Source organism: Dryobates pubescens, chromosome Z, assembly GCF_014839835.1.
Source record: "Dryobates pubescens isolate bDryPub1 chromosome Z, bDryPub1.pri, whole genome shotgun sequence".
NCBI classification, from domain to species: domain Eukaryota; kingdom Metazoa; phylum Chordata; class Aves; order Piciformes; family Picidae; genus Dryobates; species Dryobates pubescens.
Genome location: NC_071657.1, coordinates 101,301,088 through 101,322,188, shown reverse-complemented (window position 1 = coordinate 101,322,188; position 21,101 = coordinate 101,301,088). Strand labels below are relative to the sequence as shown.

Sequence of the window (21,101 nt, the reverse complement as noted above, 5' to 3'; positions counted from 1 at the left end):
TTTTTAATAGATTGGCTTTGCTGAGCAAGAAGAAGCTGTGTGCAGCTCAAGGTGACCAGGAAGCTGTACAGGAAGGATATTTTAAATCAGTGGTGACTTCATCATGTCAGGAACTGCCTTTAGATGCGAAATCCAAGAGACAATGTTTATCAAAGCAGCTTGCATGAGGCACAGGACACATTATAGGGAAACGAGGAACATAAAGAGTGGTTTTATTATTTCAGCTATAGAAAGACATGGGTCAATCCTGACACAAAGATGCATGGATACTGTTGCCAGCATGGCCTTCCTTGTACTGAAGAGCTGCTGCTACATTGGGAAGCGTAGGAATGTTTCCGAGCTGCTCTACCTGGCGCACGAGAGCTCAAAGAGCAGATAATAGGTAAAGCTGTAACATTTAAACTACATACCAGCTCAGGCACGATCTGGTGCCAAACTGGCGCTTGCGTCTCCAAGTCGAAGACAGACCTATATAGGCAGAGGCTGGCACACGCGGCCTGCAGCTGGGACGAGCTTCCTCCGGCCGGGCCTGGGCCTCCGCGAGCAGGGAGGCGGCAAGACGGCCAGCCGCAGAGCTTTCCGGCGGACTGCTGGCCCCAGGGCTCAGGGGACGCCCATCTTGTGTCAGCCCGAGCTAGATGCCTCGAAGGGCGGCTGTAAAGCAACAGCTGCGGGGCCGTGGGGAGGGGGCAAGGTGGGGGGGGGAAGAGGGCAGGGAAAGGGGGGGAGAGGGTGGGTGAGGCGAGGCGGGGCTTCCAAAGGCCGCGACGTGGGGACACCGGGCGTCCCTGTGACGGGGGAGGCCGCTGGGGACGCGCCCGCCGAAGCAGGAGGAGGAGCAAGCGCGAACCGTAGCAGCGCCACCGCCCTCTCCTCCCCCGTAAGCCGGTCCTGTCGTGACGCCGCGGAGACGCGCGCAGGCGCAGCAGCTCCCAGCGCCTGTTGTACCCGGCCGGCGCCTTGTCTCTCTCCCCCTCCTCCCCTTCCCTGTCCGCCCCGCCCGTTCTCCCTCCTTCCAGCCTTCCCAGAGCCGTCGCGGTCAGTGTCGGTGTCGCCACCGCTGCTGTGCGCGCTCTGCTCGCCCCCTGTGCTCTCGGCCGGCAGCGCCTGCGATCTTCCCGGCTGCCCCATGAAGCGATGGCAGCGGCCAACTTCGGCAAGATTCAGATAGGGATCTACGTGGAGATTAAGCGCAGTGATGGTGAGCGGGACAGGGGCCGGGCGGGCCGAGCTGCTGCAGACCTCGGCCAGGCGCCGCCGCCGCCCCGATGCGCCGCGCGGGGAGCCGGGGAGGGGGCTGCCTGCAGGGCCCATTGTGTGCGCGGGGCCGGGGAGTGGCCGGGCCTGGCGCGCGCTGCGGTTGTCAGGGGAGCGCTCGCGCTTGGCGGCGCAGGGCGGTTGCGCGAGGCGCGAGCAGCGGAGGCGGCCGCTGAGGACGGGGAGGCTGCGGCAGGGCCATGAAGGAGGGGCGGAGGCACTAGGGCGGGGGGCTGAGGCGGACGAGGAGGTGAAGCAGGGATGGGCTGGACTCGTGGGGGAGGGGAAAGCGAGAGAGGCGCGAGACGTGCCGTGGGGTGGGGGTCTGTGGATGATGGGATTTAGGGCGAAGAGGGGCGTGGGTGGGGAGGACAGCCCGGGGAGCTTTGGGCGCGGGGTGGGGAGGGGGGAGGGGCAGGGGAAGGCACTAGGGGAGAGGATGGAGTGATGGAGGGTGGGAAGGCCTTCAGTGTAAAGAAATAACTTGGTGTGGCGTTCGAGCCGTGCTATGAAAAACACGACAAAACGGTACGCTATGACAAGCGCCTTTGGACACTTCCATCGCTTGACATAAAGCTTTATGTTATTTGTGATTAAAATGTAAGAGGGGAGTGCTTGCTGTTTATGTCTGTGAGTTGTTATTTCTCTGTGTTTTTCATTTTGCCCAGCATCTCCTGCTGGGAGGAAGTATAGTACCGTCTAGAAATACACGTGAATAAAGGAGGCGTGTATGACAGGTTTAGGGTGCTAACTCTTTATATTTGTCTGGTAATTGTGAACTGAAATAGGAAGTTCAGTGATGGAATCAGTGGCAGATCACGGGTGATTTCAGCTCTTTAGTTTGAGTGGGAATATGTGCATTGGTTTAGCAGGTCTGTGAAGCCTGCTAAACCAGGGTGGGGTTCTGCTGGGATTTTCTGGAAAGTCATCTTTTTTTTTTGTCCCTTTCCTTTCCCTCCCTTCAGGGTTCAGGATCTTGCTAAAGAATAAGCAGATGTTTCTAGGGAAAGAATGAGCTGGAGGTCAAAGGTGCTGAAGTTAGAGTGGTTTTGTCATGAGGCAGGAAACAAGCAGCCCACAAGCTTTATGCAGCTTGTCTTTCATGTGTCCCATACTACTGTTCAACCCTACAATAGAATAATGGTTAGTGTTGGCTGGACACTGTACTAAATCTAACACCATTTCTGCTTAATCGCTTGTGTCATGTGAAGAATCTGATAGGTCTGGCTGTTATTTACGTAATTCAGGCAGATCTTTGTCTGGAGTTTCAGAACATCTGTAAAACTTTTTCTGAGGTCTGTGCAAACTTTAATAAGTGTTACTGTTTGGTTTGTATGCCTTCAGAAAACAAGGCATGAAAATACTTTGCTGCCATATTTTTTTCTCTGCAGGACTCTGTTTACTTCTGATGTCAGAATTAGGACAGTAACTCATGAACAATACTTATTTTCTTGTTTTGTTAATGTTTGACATACTTCACTGTAAACTTCAACTCACCACACTGTGTCACATATGTGGTGTAGCGCATTCAATCAGTAAGGGTACTACACATCAGTAATACACTAGAGGATCGCCATCACAGCGGTTGCTCAAACTGTAGCATTTTGAACATTTGTGTTAGGTTGGTCCTCATGTGGCCAGCCAAATTGCAGTGTCATACCAGTCAGTGAGTCCTGGTTATTTTGAGGTTTGCTTGTTTCTTGTTGGGCTTGGAAGAAGAGCTGCCCTATTCTGGCTCAGGTTGCAGCTGTTTTGTGTCATTCTCTTTCCATTAAGTTGTAGGTGAAACTGTCCTAGGTATGTGGAAGAAAAGGGAGCATTTGGGGAATTATATCAAAGGGCAGCCATCTCTAGATTGCATTGCCTTTCATGAGGTGGATTTCCAGCCTGAGGCTATCAGAATTGACAGAGCTGCTTCTAGTAAGAGGAGAGTATTGTTGTCTCTGCCTCTCTGTTGTATTTTTCTACAAACGCTCCCCTATCCTGTGGGGCAAATGGTTGTTTTCTTGATGATTTAATATATTAATCAATGATTGATTCACTAAACACAGTAGAAATCTTTTGGATATGCTAAGTTTCTACATGATTAGTGAGTTCCAGTAGCTCAGAGGGATCTGTGACCCCAGCAGTGTGTGTGGGAGGTACACAGCAGAGTGAAGTGGAGGTCTTCACATAAGATCTTCCTGCATTTTTAGTGTGGAGCTACCTGGGTCTGTTACCAGAACTGTTTTCTCTAGGGTGAGTCATGGTTGTGTAACATACCAGCTACTCTTGGCTGAAAACACAATTAAAATTTTTGGACAAAGCAGTGGTTGGACAAAGTGGTGGTGTCTGTAGGGAGTACTTTTTTAAAATGAATTCACTTGTTTGCTGAATCCAGAGAAGAATAGTTTTATTTTGTTAATGGAGTCATTTGGAAAAGTATGTTTTTTCCCATCTATCCACCAGTTATGTTAAATGGTTTTCTGAATACAAGCTTTTGTGTATTTGAGGTAGCTATCTTTTTCTTTAAATGAAAGGAAAACCTAACAGCAAAGCAGTTTTTTTGGGTGAGACGTCAATTTTAGAAGTCATACTTGTGCACTACAGCAAAGTTGCAGAGAAATGCAGAAGACAGTAAATGTGAGAATGAGATCAGAACGTTCTGAAGAGTTGCATATTCTGTCATTCTGACAATTTCTTGTTAGGCTTAAGTGTTTCCTAACACATTTCTTACAGGACTGAATAGAAGATGAATGTTGTGCAAACAAAAGGTATTGTTTGAAATCATGTCTAAAAACATTAAGCAGTATTAACACTCCCCATTTTCAAGTACCGATGCTGCAGAGTTGTTTGCTGTATATCTGTTCTTTCTTACTAGGTAAACATTGACAAAAATGTCTGAAGTGGAAACATCTGCAGTTCATAATTGGAAGATCTTCTATGTCCACAGAAGTTAATAAGAGTATACTAAGTGGTCAGCTAGTTTTGGTTTTTGCTATCATTTCTGATACTGAAATTTGCTACTTCTATCAGTATAACTTTTGTATGTTGCTTGGAATGGGCTGTGGTAATTATCTTGGGAAAGAACTCCTTGATTTTAGGCTGCAAATTGCTAAGAAAGGACTGATTTCCTTTCTATAAAAATCTTTATCACAAGAAAGCTTAAAGAAATGAGGAGGGAGCCAGAGGATACCTGTGGGACTCTCTGTAGTGCTCCTGTCCAGAAGATGCTCCTTGTTGAGGTCTAAATATTGTTGAATTCTCTTTGTTCAAATAGTAACAGCCCACTGTTACTACTTTACATATGAACTTACCCTGGTACCTGCACTTCCTAGTGCACTACTCCATTAATGATTACAAAGATCTATGCAACTACTTGGAGAAAGAATATCTCAATTTTTTTGCCCCCCATAAATGAATTTATTGGGTGAAATAGAATAAATCTCTTTTGCCCTTCAGCCCTTTCGAAGGCTGATCAGTGTTGCTTTTTTTTCTTTACTTTTTCAGTCCAATTGTGTTTTGTCCATTTCCTCCTCAGGTTGTTGCTATTCTTTGGAGATCTGAAATACTACCAAGAATGAGAGATAAAAATAGTGATATATTTGCTAATTTTGAAAGCAGAGGGAAATAAAGTTCTGATCTCCCTGTGTCAGACATAATATAACAGATATGAGATATTCTTGTAATTGGAAGAGTGGCTGAACTTCCATGAATGAGAAGATGCTGAGGTTTTTTATGAACTCACCATCAACTTCTGTAGAAAGGATCATGGTTAGTGCCCAATTTTTGTGAATACAACAAGAGAGCTGCCAGTGTTTGAATGAGAACTTAATACTGACAAAGGAGAGCAGAGTAGGTGCAGTTATCCCATACAGTTTGTTTCCAGAGGAATGGAGGCTAAAGCACATCAGAATTTTAAGAAGGATGATAGAAATACCAAGTCTCACGCTAAAACTTGCAAAAATACACCAACAACCATAAAAGGTGGTTTCTCTTCTTCCTGAGTCTGTAGTTTAAATAACCTCTAAATGATAGAGGTATGAAGAAATACTGGCTGTGGCTCTGTTATTTTTAATTGCCTACTTAAGAATTTTCTTTACTCAGAAGCAGCTGGAGCTGGTCATGGTGGAAGATAATCCATCTAGTCCAAAGACCTACTGGCAACTCCTCTCTTCTTAGGCTTGCCAAAAAGTGTTTCACCTTCAAACACAAATGAGACTAGATATTTGTAATGGCTGGGGCTGTAATTTTGTTCTTTAAAGCTCAGCTTCTTTGAAATCATGTTTCTCAGAGCTTATGGTTCTGTAGCATCCTCTGTCTTCTGTGTAATGACGTATGATGATCTTGGTCTTTTTATACAGCTCTCAATAGCAACAATGATTTTGTAGCATGATAGAGGATGTAACAATGCTCTAAAAATTAAGTTCACATTTGGATAGTTACCCTATATTACAAGCTCTTGGTGATAGATTAATAGTAAAGTGCTTTTACTCTTTCCTTTGGTGACATACATCTATTTGTTCCCTGTGGTTCAAGCTTTTTTGTTAATACATTTAAGTCATTCGACTCAATTACTTAATCCCTGTGTAAGCCATACAGGGCACAATGTGTCTTTGTCCTTCTACAGTGGCCAGATCACACAGAGAGTTTCAAGTCTGCTATTGCTGCTTGAGCTAAAAGGTCCAACATTTAGGCTTACCTGGTGTAGGTTCTCATATTGCGACATCCAGGCGGCCTGTTGATGGTTCTTGAGAAGTACTGACCAGGAGGATTAAGTTTTCTGTATTCTTTTTAAATCACTTTTTAAGCATTCAGCTTTTGTTAATGCACTAAGTGGATTTTCTCTATAACTTGCAGATTCTCAGATATTTGTGTTGGCCTTCAGTATTTTCTATAAATAGTTTTTGAATGACAGGAGTTGAGTTCTAATATTCAGAGAATCTCCTCATCTTTATTTCATAAATGTTTTAAAAAGCATTGCATACTGGCAATAATGTAATTAGAGGTGCTGTATGTGGCTATTAGGATTTACATAGCTTTTTTTTGCCCCTGTAACAGGTTGTGGGGAACCTATCCTTTGTTTCTGTTTGATAGGTGAAGGTGCTGCTCTTTTCACAAACTCTCTGTGATGACCTGTTCCCTGGGCCCAGCTTTACTTGCCTTTTCTTCTTATGACTTCATGAACTGAACAATTTGCCATGCTGCTATGGCAGCAAGCATGGCTTTCCACTTTGTTGGAAGGAGGCCATGCCTGACTGAAAAGTAATGTAATTGCAAAAGTATCTCTTTCTGTTGTTCTGGAAGACAAACTGGCCTTTTGAATTCTTTTAATACATAAATTTACCACAGGACAATGCAGAGAAGTATGTGCTGGGTGAGCTCCTTTCCATCAGCATGTAAATCTGCAGCATATTTGATATCTTGACCTGTGGAATGTGATTTTTTTTTGTGCTTAAGGAATAAGTAACAGAATGGAGTAAATTTGCTTAATTGCTTTGTTCTTAAGATCTTCCTTTGTAAATGTTCACTGCTAATATCATAAAGTGTGATTTAAATTTTTTTTTCCCCCTCCCCCATCTTAGTGTTTGTTAGATTGTCTTGTCTTCCTCACCCTACTTATAAATGGTCTTGGGGTGAGGGAGAGTGCTGTGGTCAGTCCATGCTGAGCACTGAAATGTATTAATCACAGAATCACCAAGGTTGGAAGAGACCTCAAAGATCATCAAGTCGAACCTGTCACCACAGACCCCATGACTAAACCGTGGCACCAAGTGCCACATCCAATCCCCTCTTGAACACTTCCAGGGATGGTGATTCCACAGCCTCCCTGTTAACTGTGATTGTAGCATGTTTAGTGCATAAAGGAAAACAATTACTTCAAGTACATAAACATTTCATGTTAACTTTTCACATTTAAGTATAATTTATAATGTAATGCAGAATGTAAGATATGAAATTCCACACTAAGGACTACTGAGATAGTCTTGGCTTTGTCTAGTAGAGAATGTGTAGTAAATAAAATACATTGTCAGGCATGATGTTGGAAGACATTGGTGTTTGGTAGTCGGTTTCTCATTATGCCTCAGTAGCGTTGTTTAAATTATTTGGAAATGTAGATGTGTAGGTTTTTATAGAGCTGTAATGTGTTCTTTGTTTTATCTATTTCTAAAACCATTAGCAAGGTTTAAGGTATAGGAGAATTTCTATTTGCTTTCTTGAAAGCTTCTGTATCTTTTCCAGTTTTACTACTTTTGTCTTTTTAGAAGTATTCTTGTGGTTTTGGAGGGAATAGTTACTGTTCCTTCTAATGTAATATGCTTTCAGTATAGCTTATTTTTACTTAGTGGCAGTTCTGATCGCATCAGGCATAAGCTGCTTTGTAAGGTTCCCCATCTTTTAAAGGGAACAGTGCTGCATTCCTTGACACTTCTGCAGCACTGTCCCTGTAAAACTAATTGTCTGATCCCAAGGAATAACAAAGGGAGTTCAGGTAACTTGCAGATAAAGCAAAGATTTTTAAAAATTTTTGTGAGTGGATGACCATGCTTTTCACATAGGGCAATGTTAATTGTTCATTAGCAGTAATCCCAATAATCCTATTGCAGCTCTGTCAAGTGCAGGTTTGAGTTACTGGTGACTCCCACTGGACACTGACAGCTTTGTGTAATCCAGGTATTGGAAGTGTGAATATTTTCAGTTTCTTCTGTTACTTGCAGGGTAGTATGTTAAGAAGTGCCTTCAATGGATGAACATAATGGATGTGTGAGTGGAGAAACCTGGTGCGTGGGCTTTGTTTAAAACTCTAGAAGCAAGATGCATAACATACTTGTACCCTTGCAGAGTTTATCTCTCAATTTTTTTGTTGCACACTGCTGCACATTCTGCAGTTAAGTGTTATTTTCCCCTAGTGGCTTCTATACATGTGGAGATGGTGGTCTATTTCCAACCAACACTCTAGAAGTGTTAGGTAGAGGTGCAGGCATGCATAATGATACGGGAATGAAGATCACTGTCTTTAGAAGCAGGACAATGGAAATTAATTCAGTTTGGAAAACACATGCACAATTGAGTTTTGGAATACTCCAAGTTTCTGAGTCACTTTTTGGGTTATGTTTGCATGTTCTTCTATACTTTATGAATTGAACTTCCCAGTTTGTTTTGACATTTTACTAAGATAGGAATGCAGGTGATGATGAATCAGGTAGATATAATTCACCATCTCATGGCTAAATTGCAGTAAGCTGTCATCAAAGGTAAGGGGAAAAATACAAGCTACAAACTTTTGTGAGAATAAAGGCTTCTGTTAACCAGGAGCAACTGTTGGCAGCTCTGCAACAAATTAAGAAATAGTAAATATTCTTGCTAAACTTAATATTGTAAAGTAAGGGAAATTAAAAAATAACCCAAACAACAAAACACTATTTGACAGGGTAGGTCATGAAGGGCAAGTGTTACCACTGGAAAACATCTATAGAAGATGATGGTAGAAGTTTTCTCTGTGATGCAGGAAGTTATTGTTTCTAGGTGTCTACTGTCAACTTCAGAGAAAGTAGAGAAAATAAAGAAAAGGAGGTCTCTGCCATTTATTTAGGCAACAAAGAAAACGGGAAAGGGGGAAGGGAGAGACGAGACTAGCCAAGTCATCTCAGTCTTCTGATAGAGGGTATTCACCACGCTGTCTGAATCCACTACAATCTTAAATCTTGTTGCTAAAAAAATGTCAACAACCACTAAACCCCAGCGCTGTTTGGAAGAAATACTCAGATCTGGTTTTGCTTCTATGTAACATGTTTATTGAAATTTATACTGAACACAGTGGACTTTGATCTGCAAAAGTATATAACCGTATTCTGAATAGGAACTTTCAGCAGCAGTTTTGAAAGATTTTAAAGAAGCTGCCTGCAAAATTGCCCTAAAGGATTCTAAGTACTGCTGACTGAATATGCAGAGAGATGTCAAATTATGTTCAGTTTTACAAAATGTAAAATGTATACTCTCTTGTGGTGGGTTGAGAGAGGGCCTAGCTCTCCCTCCCCCACAGAGTAAGAAACCACAGCTAAACTCAGTCGGAGAAAGCAGACTATATTTACAAGCATATATAGGAAGTAGATTATATATAACACAATATATACAGGTATTTACAATATATATAGAAATATACAGCAAATAAACACAATCAGAAACCAGACCGCCAACAGAGGGGGCTTCCCCCTGTGCCCCCTTCACCCCCCTACCTCTCTTCTTCACCAAAGAGGGTTAGAAAAGAGGAAAGGGTAGTTAGCAAGGCAGACAGAGGCCTAGGGACAGGGAGTTATTATCTCTTATCTGTTGTTTGGCCAGAAGCCCAGAAGCAGTCTGCTAGAAGGGAGAGCGAAGGGAGGAAACTAAACGAAAGTCCCAGCTGCTCTGGGTCTTACAATCTCACCTCCCCCTTACGATCTCACTCCCCCATAATTCACCAATGAAATTTGTTTAGAATACAGAATATTTATAAATATTTAGCCTAAGTGCCCCTTCCTTAAAGGCACAGCCTCAAATGGTCACAGTCCACCCCTTCTAAACAATTTCATTGGTCGTTCGTACTGTCTATCCAATCCAGGACAATATTTACAGTTCATGAGTAAAGTTCATAGTTCATTCCGGCTATACTCAGATGTAGGTGATCCAGAAGTCCAAAAAAGTCAGGAAATAAGAAAATGGAAAACAGTTTGTTTCTCCGCAGATGGAGTGAAGAAAAGGGAAACAGGAACGCAGGGACTCTCAGTTGACTCGGGGCTCTCAGGGTTTGTGCACTGTAGATTCCTCAGGGAATCTTCCTTTGGGTGCGATGTAGCTGTACAACAGTCTGAAATTAAACTCTTTCAGCTAAAGTTAAATTCCTTTGTGGAATACACTGAATTTCACCATTCTCTTGCATTACCCAGTAAGTGTGACCCAGACCTTCAGCTGAAACCACCCCTCAGACAGGTTTAGCCTCTCTGGAGGGCGAAAATACCCAAACAGTTTTACCTAATAGAATCTTTTCTCTAACAACAGGAACTCTATCACCTTCTACTTTCTGTAGCAGATCAGAATGTGCAGGTCCAGCTCGGTTCACTGAACCTCTACTATTCACCAGCCAGGTTGCTTGTGCTAAATGTTTCTCCCAGTTTTTCAAAGATCCACCTCCCATGGCTTTGAGAGTGGTCTTCAACAAACCGTTGTAGCGCTCAATCTTCCCTGCAGCTGGTGCATAGTAAGGAATATGGAAAATCCACTCAATACCGTGCTCTTTTGCCCAGCTCTTTACAAGGTTGTTCTTGAAATGAGTTCCGTTGTCTGACTCAATCCTCTCTGGAGTTCCGTGTCTCCACAGGATCTGTCTCTCCAGACTGAGAATGGTGTTGCGTGCAGTTGCATGTGGAACTGCATAAGTTTCCAGCCATCCAGTGTTTGCCTCTACCATAGTAAGCACGTATTGCTTACCAGAACGAGAACATGGTAGAGTGATGTAGTCAATCTGCCAAGCTTCACCATACCTGTACTTGGACCATCTGTCACCATACCACAAGGGCTTAATTCGCTTTGCCTGCTTAATAGCAGCACAAATGTCACAGTCATGGATGACTTGTGTGATAGCATCCATGGAAATGTCTATGGATCTGTCACGAGCCCATTGGTAGGTTGCATCTCTGCTTTGATGTCCTGATGAATTGTGAGCCCACTGAGCTAAAAACATCTTGCCTCGGTGTTTCCAGTCGAGATCAAGATCAGAGTCCATGTCTACTTGAGAAACTCTTGCAGCTAAATCTGCCTGATGGTTGTGCTGCTGTTCCTCAGTAGCTTTGCTCTTAGGAATGTGAGCATCAATGTGTCTCACCTTCACTGGAATTCTCTCGATTCGATCAGCAATGTCTTGCCACAGGTCGGCTGCCCAGATGGGTTTTCCTTTCCTCTGCCAGCCATTCTTCTTCCAGTTCTTTAGCCAACCCCATAGAGCATTGGCTACCATCCATTAGTCGGTGTAGAGATAAAGCTTTGGCCACCTCTCACGTTCAGCTACGTCGAGAGCTAGCTGGACAGCTTTTACCTCTGCAAACTGACTGGATTCTCCTTCTCCATCCTTCGCCTCTGCAACTCGGCGTGTTGGACTCCACACTGCAGACTTCCACCTTCGCTTGTTCCCGACGAGATGACAGGAACCGTCTGTGAACAAAGCATATTTCTTTTCATCATCGGAAAGGAGGAGCCTCCTCAGCACGAGTTACTCTCTCCTCTGGAGGTTTAGCACAGTTGGCATCTTCAGGCCAACTTGAGATCACCTCCACCAGACCAGGTCTTTCAAGATTTCCCATTCGAGCTCTCTGTGTTATCAGAGCCATCCACTTAGACCAGGTGGAATCTGTAGCATGATGTGGTGTGGAACCCTTGCCTTTGAACATTCAATTCAAAACTGGCAATCTGGGAGCTAAGAGAAGTTGTGATTCAGTTCCAATTGCTTCAGAAGCTGCTTTCACTCCTTCATAGGCAGCTAGAATCTCTTTCTCTGTTGGAGTGTAATTAGCCTCTGAACCTCTGTAACCTCGACTCCAGAAACCAAGAGGTCGTCCACGTGTCTCACCTGGAGCTTTTTGCCACAAGCACCAGGTTGGACCATTGTCACCTGCAGCCGTGTACAAAATGTTCTTAATGTCTGGACCATCTCGGACAGGTCCCAGACCCACTGCTTGAACAACCTCTTGCTTTATCTGGTCAAAGGCTGCTTGTTGTTCAGGTCCCCAGTGGAAACTGTTCCTCTTTTGAGTCACATCATACAGAGGTTTCACAATCTGCCTATATCCAGGGATGTGCAGTCTCCAAAATCCCACTGTTGGGGTGGGGCAGAGCCATCGCTCAGTCGGTACAGCATGAGACTCTTAATCCCAGGGTTGTGGGTTTGAGCCTCACGTTGGGCTCGAAGACATTGAACTATTCCTTGAACTGGCTTTAAAGTTGCCAACTCATAGGGAAGACATGAATGTCATTACCAGGAACGGAATGAAAATCTTCATATATGCAATGAATGTAAAAAAGAAAAAAGTGATGGACAGAATATACAGTCACAGCGTACTGTAATGTCTTGTTCTCATTTAAATAAGGTTTCCACTCTGATTGTTTAGTTTTCCTTAAATCTGAGAACTGGCCATGAAAAGACCAGCAAGCATTGGAAAATCTCATAGGAATTTTGAAATCAGAAAGATTATTAGAATTATATCTGGGGTAGTAGAAGTACAACTTTGCCTAGTCCTATTAAATACCCATTTATAGCCCTGTTGTCTATGAATTTATTGAATAATTTTTTGATCCAACTTATATGGTCTGGCTCTGCAACCTCTTGTGGAAGCAAGACTGGGAAGTTCCCTGGTTGCTGTGTGGAAAAGTACACTTCTACTTTTTTCTGCCTGAATCCAGTATGCCTTAAGAGACAACTTCCAGCTTTAGTGTTGCAGGATTTGGTGAATAAGTTTTCATATTCTCTCCTTTGTGTTTTAAAGTGCAACCAAATTCATCCATTCTTCCTCAAAAGCAAGCGGCTTCGTCTACCTTATTATTTTTGTTCTCTTCACCTTCTTAGTTGTCATTCTCTGTATGTTCTGTAATTTCACTACCATGTTTTGAGGTGCAAAGATGAGTGCTGCAGTACTTGACATGCAAGTGTAACAAAATTTTATTTATAGTTGAAAAATGACACTTGGTTTTATGTTTCACTGACTTGTTTGTTTTTGTAGCAGCATGGTGAGTTAATGTTTTAAGAGAACTGTGTTAACTTAAGGATCTCTTACTTAGTTGTAACTTATAGCTTCAGTTTCAGCATTGTGTATGGATAATTTAGATTTTTCTCTCGGTGCAGTATGTTTTCCTTTGTCTATATTGAAGCTTATCTGACACCTTTTGTTGCACTCTCTTGTTTTTGAAATGCCCTTTTGAAATAACGGCATCTGATCACCCATAAGGCTGTATTGCCAAAGGATCAAACTCCTAATTTAGTGTAGTTCAGAGTTTAACCAAACATAGGAGTTCTTGAAGAGAGTCTTGACCTAAATTATTTTGACTATCACTGTTCAGACAGTCCTATGTTTTAGTAGGCTTCACACCTTCATATTCTCATGTATGTCCCTGAGAATGCAACACGTTTCTCTTCATGCTTTAAAACCATCCTAAGGGGAGGCTGCAGTGCAGTTTTCTCACTTTTGTGAATGTCAGGGTGAATAACCATTAAAAAAATTAGGTGGTCTTAGGGCTGTCTGGGCACTGCAATTGGGACTTCAGACATGCATCTTTTGATTGTCCTTTACATCTTTGTGCTATGCTTTAGATGGCTTTGAATGTGGCCTTGGAGCACACTAAATTGCTTGTGCATGAAATACCTAGAGAATACATTCCAAATGTGTAACGGGATGAACTTGAACAAGGAATAGTCAGTCTCTAGCACTAGAATGCCCTCCAGTCCCATCCAAAACACGCGGCATGAATGTTCAATCTCCAGCACCACCTGCTCTGCTCCACCTATCTGCTCCTGTTGCAGTCATGCTATTTGCTTCCACAGGCACATCTGAGGGATCTGGGCTGTATGCTAAGTGCTGTACTTGTGAACATTGTGTCATGAAAGGTGCTGTCCCGGGGCTGTTGTGAACATGAGCCAACTTACACTAGTTGTCTTAGGATTTTTGTCCATGGTGTGATCTGGAAAGAAGGCAGGGAGGTGATCTCCAGCACTTGAGGGTTTTCTGTTGCAACCTAGTGCTGTGTGCTTCTTGAGAGTGAGAAGGCTGTTCATGGGGTTTATATCGTGTTTCAATAAAGGATGATACAATCCTAACTTGACAGCAATTCATAGATTGTCATAGAACCCGACTCCACTTCTTGTCAAAAAATGAAACAAAACAAACTGTTGTGATACTGCAATGGCGGAACCAGTGTAACTGGATAAAAAAATTTAGGTCATAGAGCAATTTGCCATCACCTTAATGTCGACTTTGAAACTGTTAACAGCACATCCTGCTTGATTTTGCACTAAAATAGGGGGGAAATTGTAAATCTAATTGAAGTATTCTTGGAGCATGCAGCACTGAAGTCTCTGTATCTCAAATTAGTGTCCTAGAGGTGGAGTAGGTAAGTGTGGTGCTGAATCCTGGAGCTGAGTGTAGGGGCTGGAGAGGTTTTGTGCAGTATTCCTGGTATCAGTCAGCCATAAATGTTTCTGAATTTCACTAAGAAGTTTTGTAGAGTGTGAAAAATTAGTCAAATAAAGTTTAATACAAGAATTGTAATGTATTTAAGACAGGTGATAATACTTTACAATTTCTACCTAGTACTGTGCCTTCTAGGGTCAGTTTTAGGACTGACTGGTCATAATACATAAATTTACATTGTTCTCACAAAACTTCGTAACTGTGCTAGAGTGGAGTGTTACCTAAGTGGGGTTGCATATGGTGCAGGAGTATTGGAAAGTATGGAATGAAACTATTGGGGTAAAACCATGGGACTGAGAAAATGTGGGTTTGCTATGGATTGGGGAATCATAAGCTGGTAATGACAGGAGAAAAACCTTGATATTCTAGTCAGTCACAAAGTAAGTGTGGATTACCAGGGTGAAGTGACAAGGGGAAAAGTGACCGTGGTTTCAGAAGTACTGTTATTTGGTAGTGAGTGCTCCTGTGGAAAGAAGTCTGGAGATTCTGTAATACATTGTACCTTGTCCTGGTTAACAGTGTTGGAATAGGATATACACCTAAGAGGCTGAAACAGGTAAAGATAATCTCACTGGTCTTGTACAACTGTGTACAAGGCATAAATGAAAGCACAGAGTACTAAATGACTGTGAACACATGACCTGTAAAAAGGTTTGTGTATGTTGACAGCAAGGTGCTGGTGCAAGCTTTCTAGGCTAGCAGAGGTGGGCCACTTAAAAATTTAAGTGTGAAACAGGTTCAGCTTATTGTATCACAGTATAATTGAAGGGTTTCTAGGGGACTTGTGGTTGTGTGTATTAGATACGACTGGACAAGTACTTTCCAAATACCAGTGAGGGTGGTCAAACACTGAAACAGGTTGCCTGGAGACATGATAGGTGCTCCTTCCCAGGAAACATTCAAGGTCATGCTGGACAGGGCTCTGAGCAAACTGATCTAGTTGAAGATGTCCCTGCTCACCTCAGGGAGTGTTGGACTAAACAATGCTATGATACTATGATCTTTTTCTGTGGCTTAAGTTATATGTGGGAAAACTCACCCACTCTTAAAAATGACAGGATGACTGGCACAGTACAGCTAAGATAACTTGTTTGTAAATACCTAAATATCAGTGCATCTATCAAGTAATAACAAATTTTGCAGCTTTAGGAACATGTTTCCTCTGTTGCCCTGACATTGATACTTAAAAGGCAGTATATAACCTTTGCTTCCAATTTCTGCTATGGTCTTTAGTGAAACTGGTGAGGTAACAGTTGTTGATTTCACTGGCCATTGAAGTTTCTGAGAGCAAATAAGGGGAAGATGTTTTAGGAGCTCACTAGTGTAAAATAATACCCTTTGAAATGTGCTTAAAGGAGTATCAGCTCCCCACCCCCAAAAGAAGATAGACCTGCCTTGAAAGGAAGCTTACTGTGTGACAGGGATGCAGGTTAATTTTGTACTCTTCAGGAGCAAGTTTGAGATGCTTACTGCCAAGAGATGGCTATGTTGATTCTGGAAATGAACATGTGCAGAGCTGGCCTGCCAAATGGCTGAAGGAAGGAGTCTTGTGAGGATAAGATGACCTTGTTTTGGCTAAAACTGATGAAGCAAGGCAAAATAAAAGCACACAACTTCAAAACAGATTTTGAAGGCTTTAGAGCTTGAGCAGAGACCCTTGCCTAATTTTAATATTAAAGTTGACACCTCTCAGTATGATAATGAGCCGAAAGGAGTACATGCTAAACGTATGTGGTGGTTAATCAACTCTCCATGCAAATCATGCTAAACATCACCTAGAAGGCAGCGACAACTGGGTTGAGGGTATAAAAAACAGTGTGGGGAGATCCTCTCTTGGCAGGGAAAGACTGGGGCTTTAGCAGAGACAAAGGTGGTTGAAGGGCTCTGCTCCTTCTCCTCCACACCCAACACAGATATGCTTTCTTGGTAAGAACTGCACCTTCAATATATGGCTTAGCTTCTGCTGGCATTTCTGTCATACATTAGCCGTGTTGCAGAGATTTGTGTCTCTGACTTTGTTGGATGTTACCCAGGATTTGTTAACTTGAGCTCAATCACTTGCAATTAGTGCATTTATCACTGGCAATCCTGAATCTCTCGTATCTGTTGTTTTAATATTAGTATTTTTTCTTTCCTCAACCTATGTCAGTACAAGTCCTTACTGGGGCACTGGGAAAGAGGCAAATGTTAATTGTATCAAACAGTTTCAGTGAAGAGTTCTGAGTCTCTGAGACCATCAGATGTCAGGATCTTGCCTGAAACATGACAGAAGTGGAAAACCAAGGTGTTTTTCTAACTGGAGAAATCACAGGAAACGTGTTTTGAATGTAAAGAGAAGTTTTAGAGATTTGCTTCCAAATTGAAAGGTCAGCAGAAAACCGTAGTGAATAACAATATGAAAAGACTTGACAATTGTTAGAGAAGTGAAAACCATTACAGCAGTGCTGGGATGCTGCTTAAAGTAACTGCTTTAGAGAGGGTGCATCAGTATGGACAGCTAACAAGTTCAGCTAGGCTGAACATGATGAATTACAATTTGCTGGCTTGGACTGAAGGGACTTGCTGTTGAATGCAAGGGGAATCAAGAAGTTGCTTGTGTCGTGTTTGCTGTATTAGGGACATTAAATGTGCTGTTTGAGCTTTGAAACTAAGTATTATATGCAATTCAGTGTCATGTCTATATGTTGGCTTTTTCCCCTCTCCATTTTTAGTGGACTTATTAAGATCTGTGAACTTTGTTTTTCATTACCTTTGATTGTTTCTGCACATAAATTAGATAAATATCTTTAATGGGGATTTTTTAAATTTTTTTTTTTGTGTGTGGTAGCTTTCTAGATGGGGTTAAGAGTAGATGAAGTTGGATTTTAATTCAAAGCTGAAATGTAGAGGCTGGTATGAGAAACCTGATTTGGGTAATACTAGTTCTTGCTTTCAAAATCTGTGTCATGTCTTAGAGGTTTTCCTAGATCATAAAATGTGGTTGTAATGTGCTTGTCATTTGAAGGACTTGCTGTGGTGATTTGGAGACTAAACCAAAACGAGATGGTAGCCAGAGATCATTTACAAAAATAAATTTCTTTTTATATATAGATGTTCAATTACAATTATTTGTACTTTTAACGTTAAAAAACTTGTTTTAGAAACATGGCAGGTACTGTGTATGTTTACTGACCCATTTGGCAGTGTGATAACACTGAAACTAAGGTAACAGACACACCAGTCTGGAAGGTTGGCAAAACTATAATAAATCTACAAGATTAGGTCAAACAACTAAATCATAAATGTGGTAGATACAAAGAAAATAAAAAAACCTACTTCTTTGGGGGTAAATGAAACTTTGAAACAAAATTAAGTCAAACATGTTTAGTGCTGTGGAGAAAGAAACACCTGCCACTGGTAACTGCCATTTTTTCCTGGAGGCATTAGAAGCAGGACTGTCTGTGTAGCACAGGGAAAACCGTAACAAGAACTGAATTAGGGACCTCAGCACAGCTGACGTTGCTGGAGACACTGAGCCTGAAATTTGCTTTTTCTTTGGGATATTTTCCTTGAAGTTTGGTAAAGGCATTGCTTGGTGAGTAGAGGATTATTTTGCAGCTCCCTGAGCTCTATGAGAGCAGGAATGCACTTCTACCAGTCACCAGGACTCCTTATCATACAGGAGACCTTTTTCTGGACTATGATAATTCTGGTAAATGCTGCTTCTGGACTTGCAGCCTCATCTTTCTCCTAAACATATTTTTTTTCTATATGTAACTTGGGCTTTGTATTATTTTAAAAAGAGAAGAAAATTCTACTTCTCCCAATTTTAATTTTGAATAGGAAGTGGTAGAGGGTGAAAGTCTATCATGTCCGGATGTGATAGATGAGATAACATTCATGTTTAGTGCCTCATGAACATGAGTAGGAAAATGATGGTGATTTCACAAATGCCTGTTATAATCTTTCAAGGGATTAGTACCTTCTGTTGCAGTGATAATCTTCAGGAAGTTGCATATTTTTGCATTTGATGAAACATCTACTGTGATGCACTTAGAGAAGATAAGTGCTAGGCTGGCACACCACTGCCTGAGCCAAAATAACACTTTTGTGTTCCTGAAGAAGTGGCAAGTTCAGAGCATGTAAGTGCCGCACACCAAGGCAGGACCCGAGCACCACTCTGTGCAGACTGGCTCATCTCCCTCATCTCCCCCATCCCCCGAGCCAGTGTTTTCTCTACGGAGAGGCCGGCGCAGCGTAGGCGGAGACTGCTGCAGCAGCGGTGTTTTCACCATGGGAGGGAGGTGCTGAGCCACGTGGGCTCGTGCCTGAATTGCTCTCCAGTCAGGTCACTTGGCCAGGGACAGGGATGGTGGTAACTTGCCACAAAGCTGTTTTCAAAAGATCTGTGTCGACCCAGACTGAGGTCGAACTTAAGCAGGCAGGTATCTGGCAACTGGCTGCAGAGACTGCTGGATCCTGGCACCTGAAATGGAGGGCAATGGAGATAACACCTGCATTAGGTATGAGCAGTTTGATTATCTGCTTAATCCAGTGGATGAACTGAAGGAAGAAGTTGCTAGACTTAGGACTGTAAAGGAATGTGAAAGCTAGTTGGATTTGAGGAACCAGGCTCTGCATGCTTCCCTAACAGAGGGAGGTGACCCAGAAAGCAGAGGGGAATGGATGCAGGTCCCTCTTAGGAGATGCAAAGTAAAACCCTCACAGCTCCCCTCACCTTCCCAGCTGACCCTTGCAAAACAACTATGGGGCAGTGGAAGTTGAGGGTGAGGTGATTCTGATGACAGAAGAGACACCATCTGAGGTGTTACCTAAAGCCAAACAGCCTCCCCCCTACTTCAGGACTTGTTCTCTTAAAAAAAGAGGAGGGTAATTGTTATTGGTGATTCCCTCCTGAGGGGAACAGAGGGCCCCATATGTCAGCTGGATCCTTCCCGTGGGGAAGTCTGCTGCCTCCCTGGGGCCTGGGTCCAGGATGTTACTAGAAGGCTGCCTAGTCTGGTACAGCCTTCTGATTACTAGCCCTTAATAGTTATGCAGGTGGGGAGCAATGAGGTTGAAACCAGAGGTCCAAAGGCAATCAAAAAGGACTTCAAGGCTCTGGGAGAACTGGTTGAGGGGTCAGTGGCATAGGTAATTTTTTCATGAATACCCCTAGTTGCAGGAAGCAATACTGAAAGGAACAGGACAGCAGCTGTAGTTAACAAGTGGCTCAGAGGCTGGTGCCACCAGCAGAATTTTGGGTTTTTTGATCTTGGGGAACTTTCTATGGCACCAGGTGCACTAGCAAGAGATGGAGTACATCTGTCCCAGACGGGGAGAAAGATGAGAACAGCCTATCCCACGAAGGGAAAAGGGTTCTAGGAAGGGAGTTGGCAGGTCTCATTTGACAGGGCTTTAAACGAGATTTGAAGGGGAAGAGGCTGAAACCAGTCTCCCCAGACAGGAGTCCGAGGGTGATAAGCTGGAGTCAGAGGTGAAACCAGCAGCCCAGCTGAAGTGCGTGTACACTCATGGGCAACAAACAAGAGGAGCTGGAAGCCTTGTTCCATCAGATGATGTCGTTGCCATCACACAAACATAGTGGGATGACTCACATGACTGGAATGCTGTAATTGATGGTGACAGGCAAGGGAGAAGAGATGGAGGGGTGGCCCTGTACATCAGGGAAGCTCTAGACATCAGGGAACTAGAGATCAGGGATGATCAGGTTGAGTGCCTGTGGGTGAGAATTAGAGGGAAGGCCAACAAGTGTGACATTGTGGTTGGAGTCTGTTACAGACCACCCATCATCTTGAAGGTCTCTTCCAACCTGGTTTATTCTATGTATTCTATGTATGTATGTAAGAGGTTGATGAATTATTTTATAGGCAGTTAGAGGCTCCACTCTGGACATCCGGAGGGTGGACTTTGGTTATTTAAGGAACTGACTGAGAAGGTACCTTGGGAAACAGCCTTTAAAAACAAAGGGGTCCAGGAGGGCTGAACCTACTTCAAGAAAGAAATCTTGAAGGCCCAGGAACAGGCTGTGCCAATGTGCTGGAAGATGAGCCGCCAGGGTAGATGGCCAGCCTGGATGGGAAATGAACTTCTGAATGAATTAAGGGGAAAAGAGGGTGTATCATCTTTGGAAGGAAGGAGAGGTAACCCATGGAATGTTTATGGATGTTGCTAGGTCATGTAGGAAAATACTAGAGAGGCAAATCCCATTTAGAGCTTAGACTGGCCACTGCTGTGAAGGACAACAAAAAATTCTTATACAAATACATTAATGGCAAGAGGAGGGACATGGACAACTTCCACTCCTCAGTGGACATGGAGGAGAATATTGTAACTAAAGATGAGGAAATGGCAGAGGTACTTAACACCTTCTTTGTCTCAAGTTTTAATAGCAGGATAGGTTGTCTTCCAGACAACTGGCCTTCTGAGCAGGCAGATGAAGTCAGGGAGCAGTATAGTTCCCCTGTGATCCAGGAAGAAGCAGAGACCTGCTGAGCCACTTGGATCCCCACAAGTCCATGGGACCAGATGGGATCCATCCAAGGGTGCTGAGAGAGCTGGCAGATGAGCTGGCCAAGCTGCTCTCTCCATCATTTACCACCAGTCCTGCCTCACTGGAGAGGTCCCAGATGATTGGAAGCTGGCCAACAT

General features: G+C 43.1%; 1 protein-coding gene across 4 annotated transcripts in view; it reads left to right on the top strand.

Moving 5' to 3' along the window:
- The first annotated feature begins 948 nt into the window (after window positions 1–948).
- The window catches only part of KIF2A (kinesin family member 2A), a 75,010-nt gene continuing 54,857 nt past the window's right edge, over window positions 949–21,101 (top strand). For 2 of the 4 annotated variants that reach the window (XM_054177972.1, XM_054177970.1), the window contains exon 1: window positions 949–1,201. In XM_054177972.1, coding sequence (XP_054033947.1) covers window positions 1,138–1,201 — 64 coding nt within the window. In that variant the 5' untranslated portion in view covers window positions 949–1,137. The remainder of the gene's footprint in view (window positions 1,202–21,101) is intronic. The other 2 variants (XM_054177971.1, XM_054177969.1) reach the window with 1 other exon arrangement.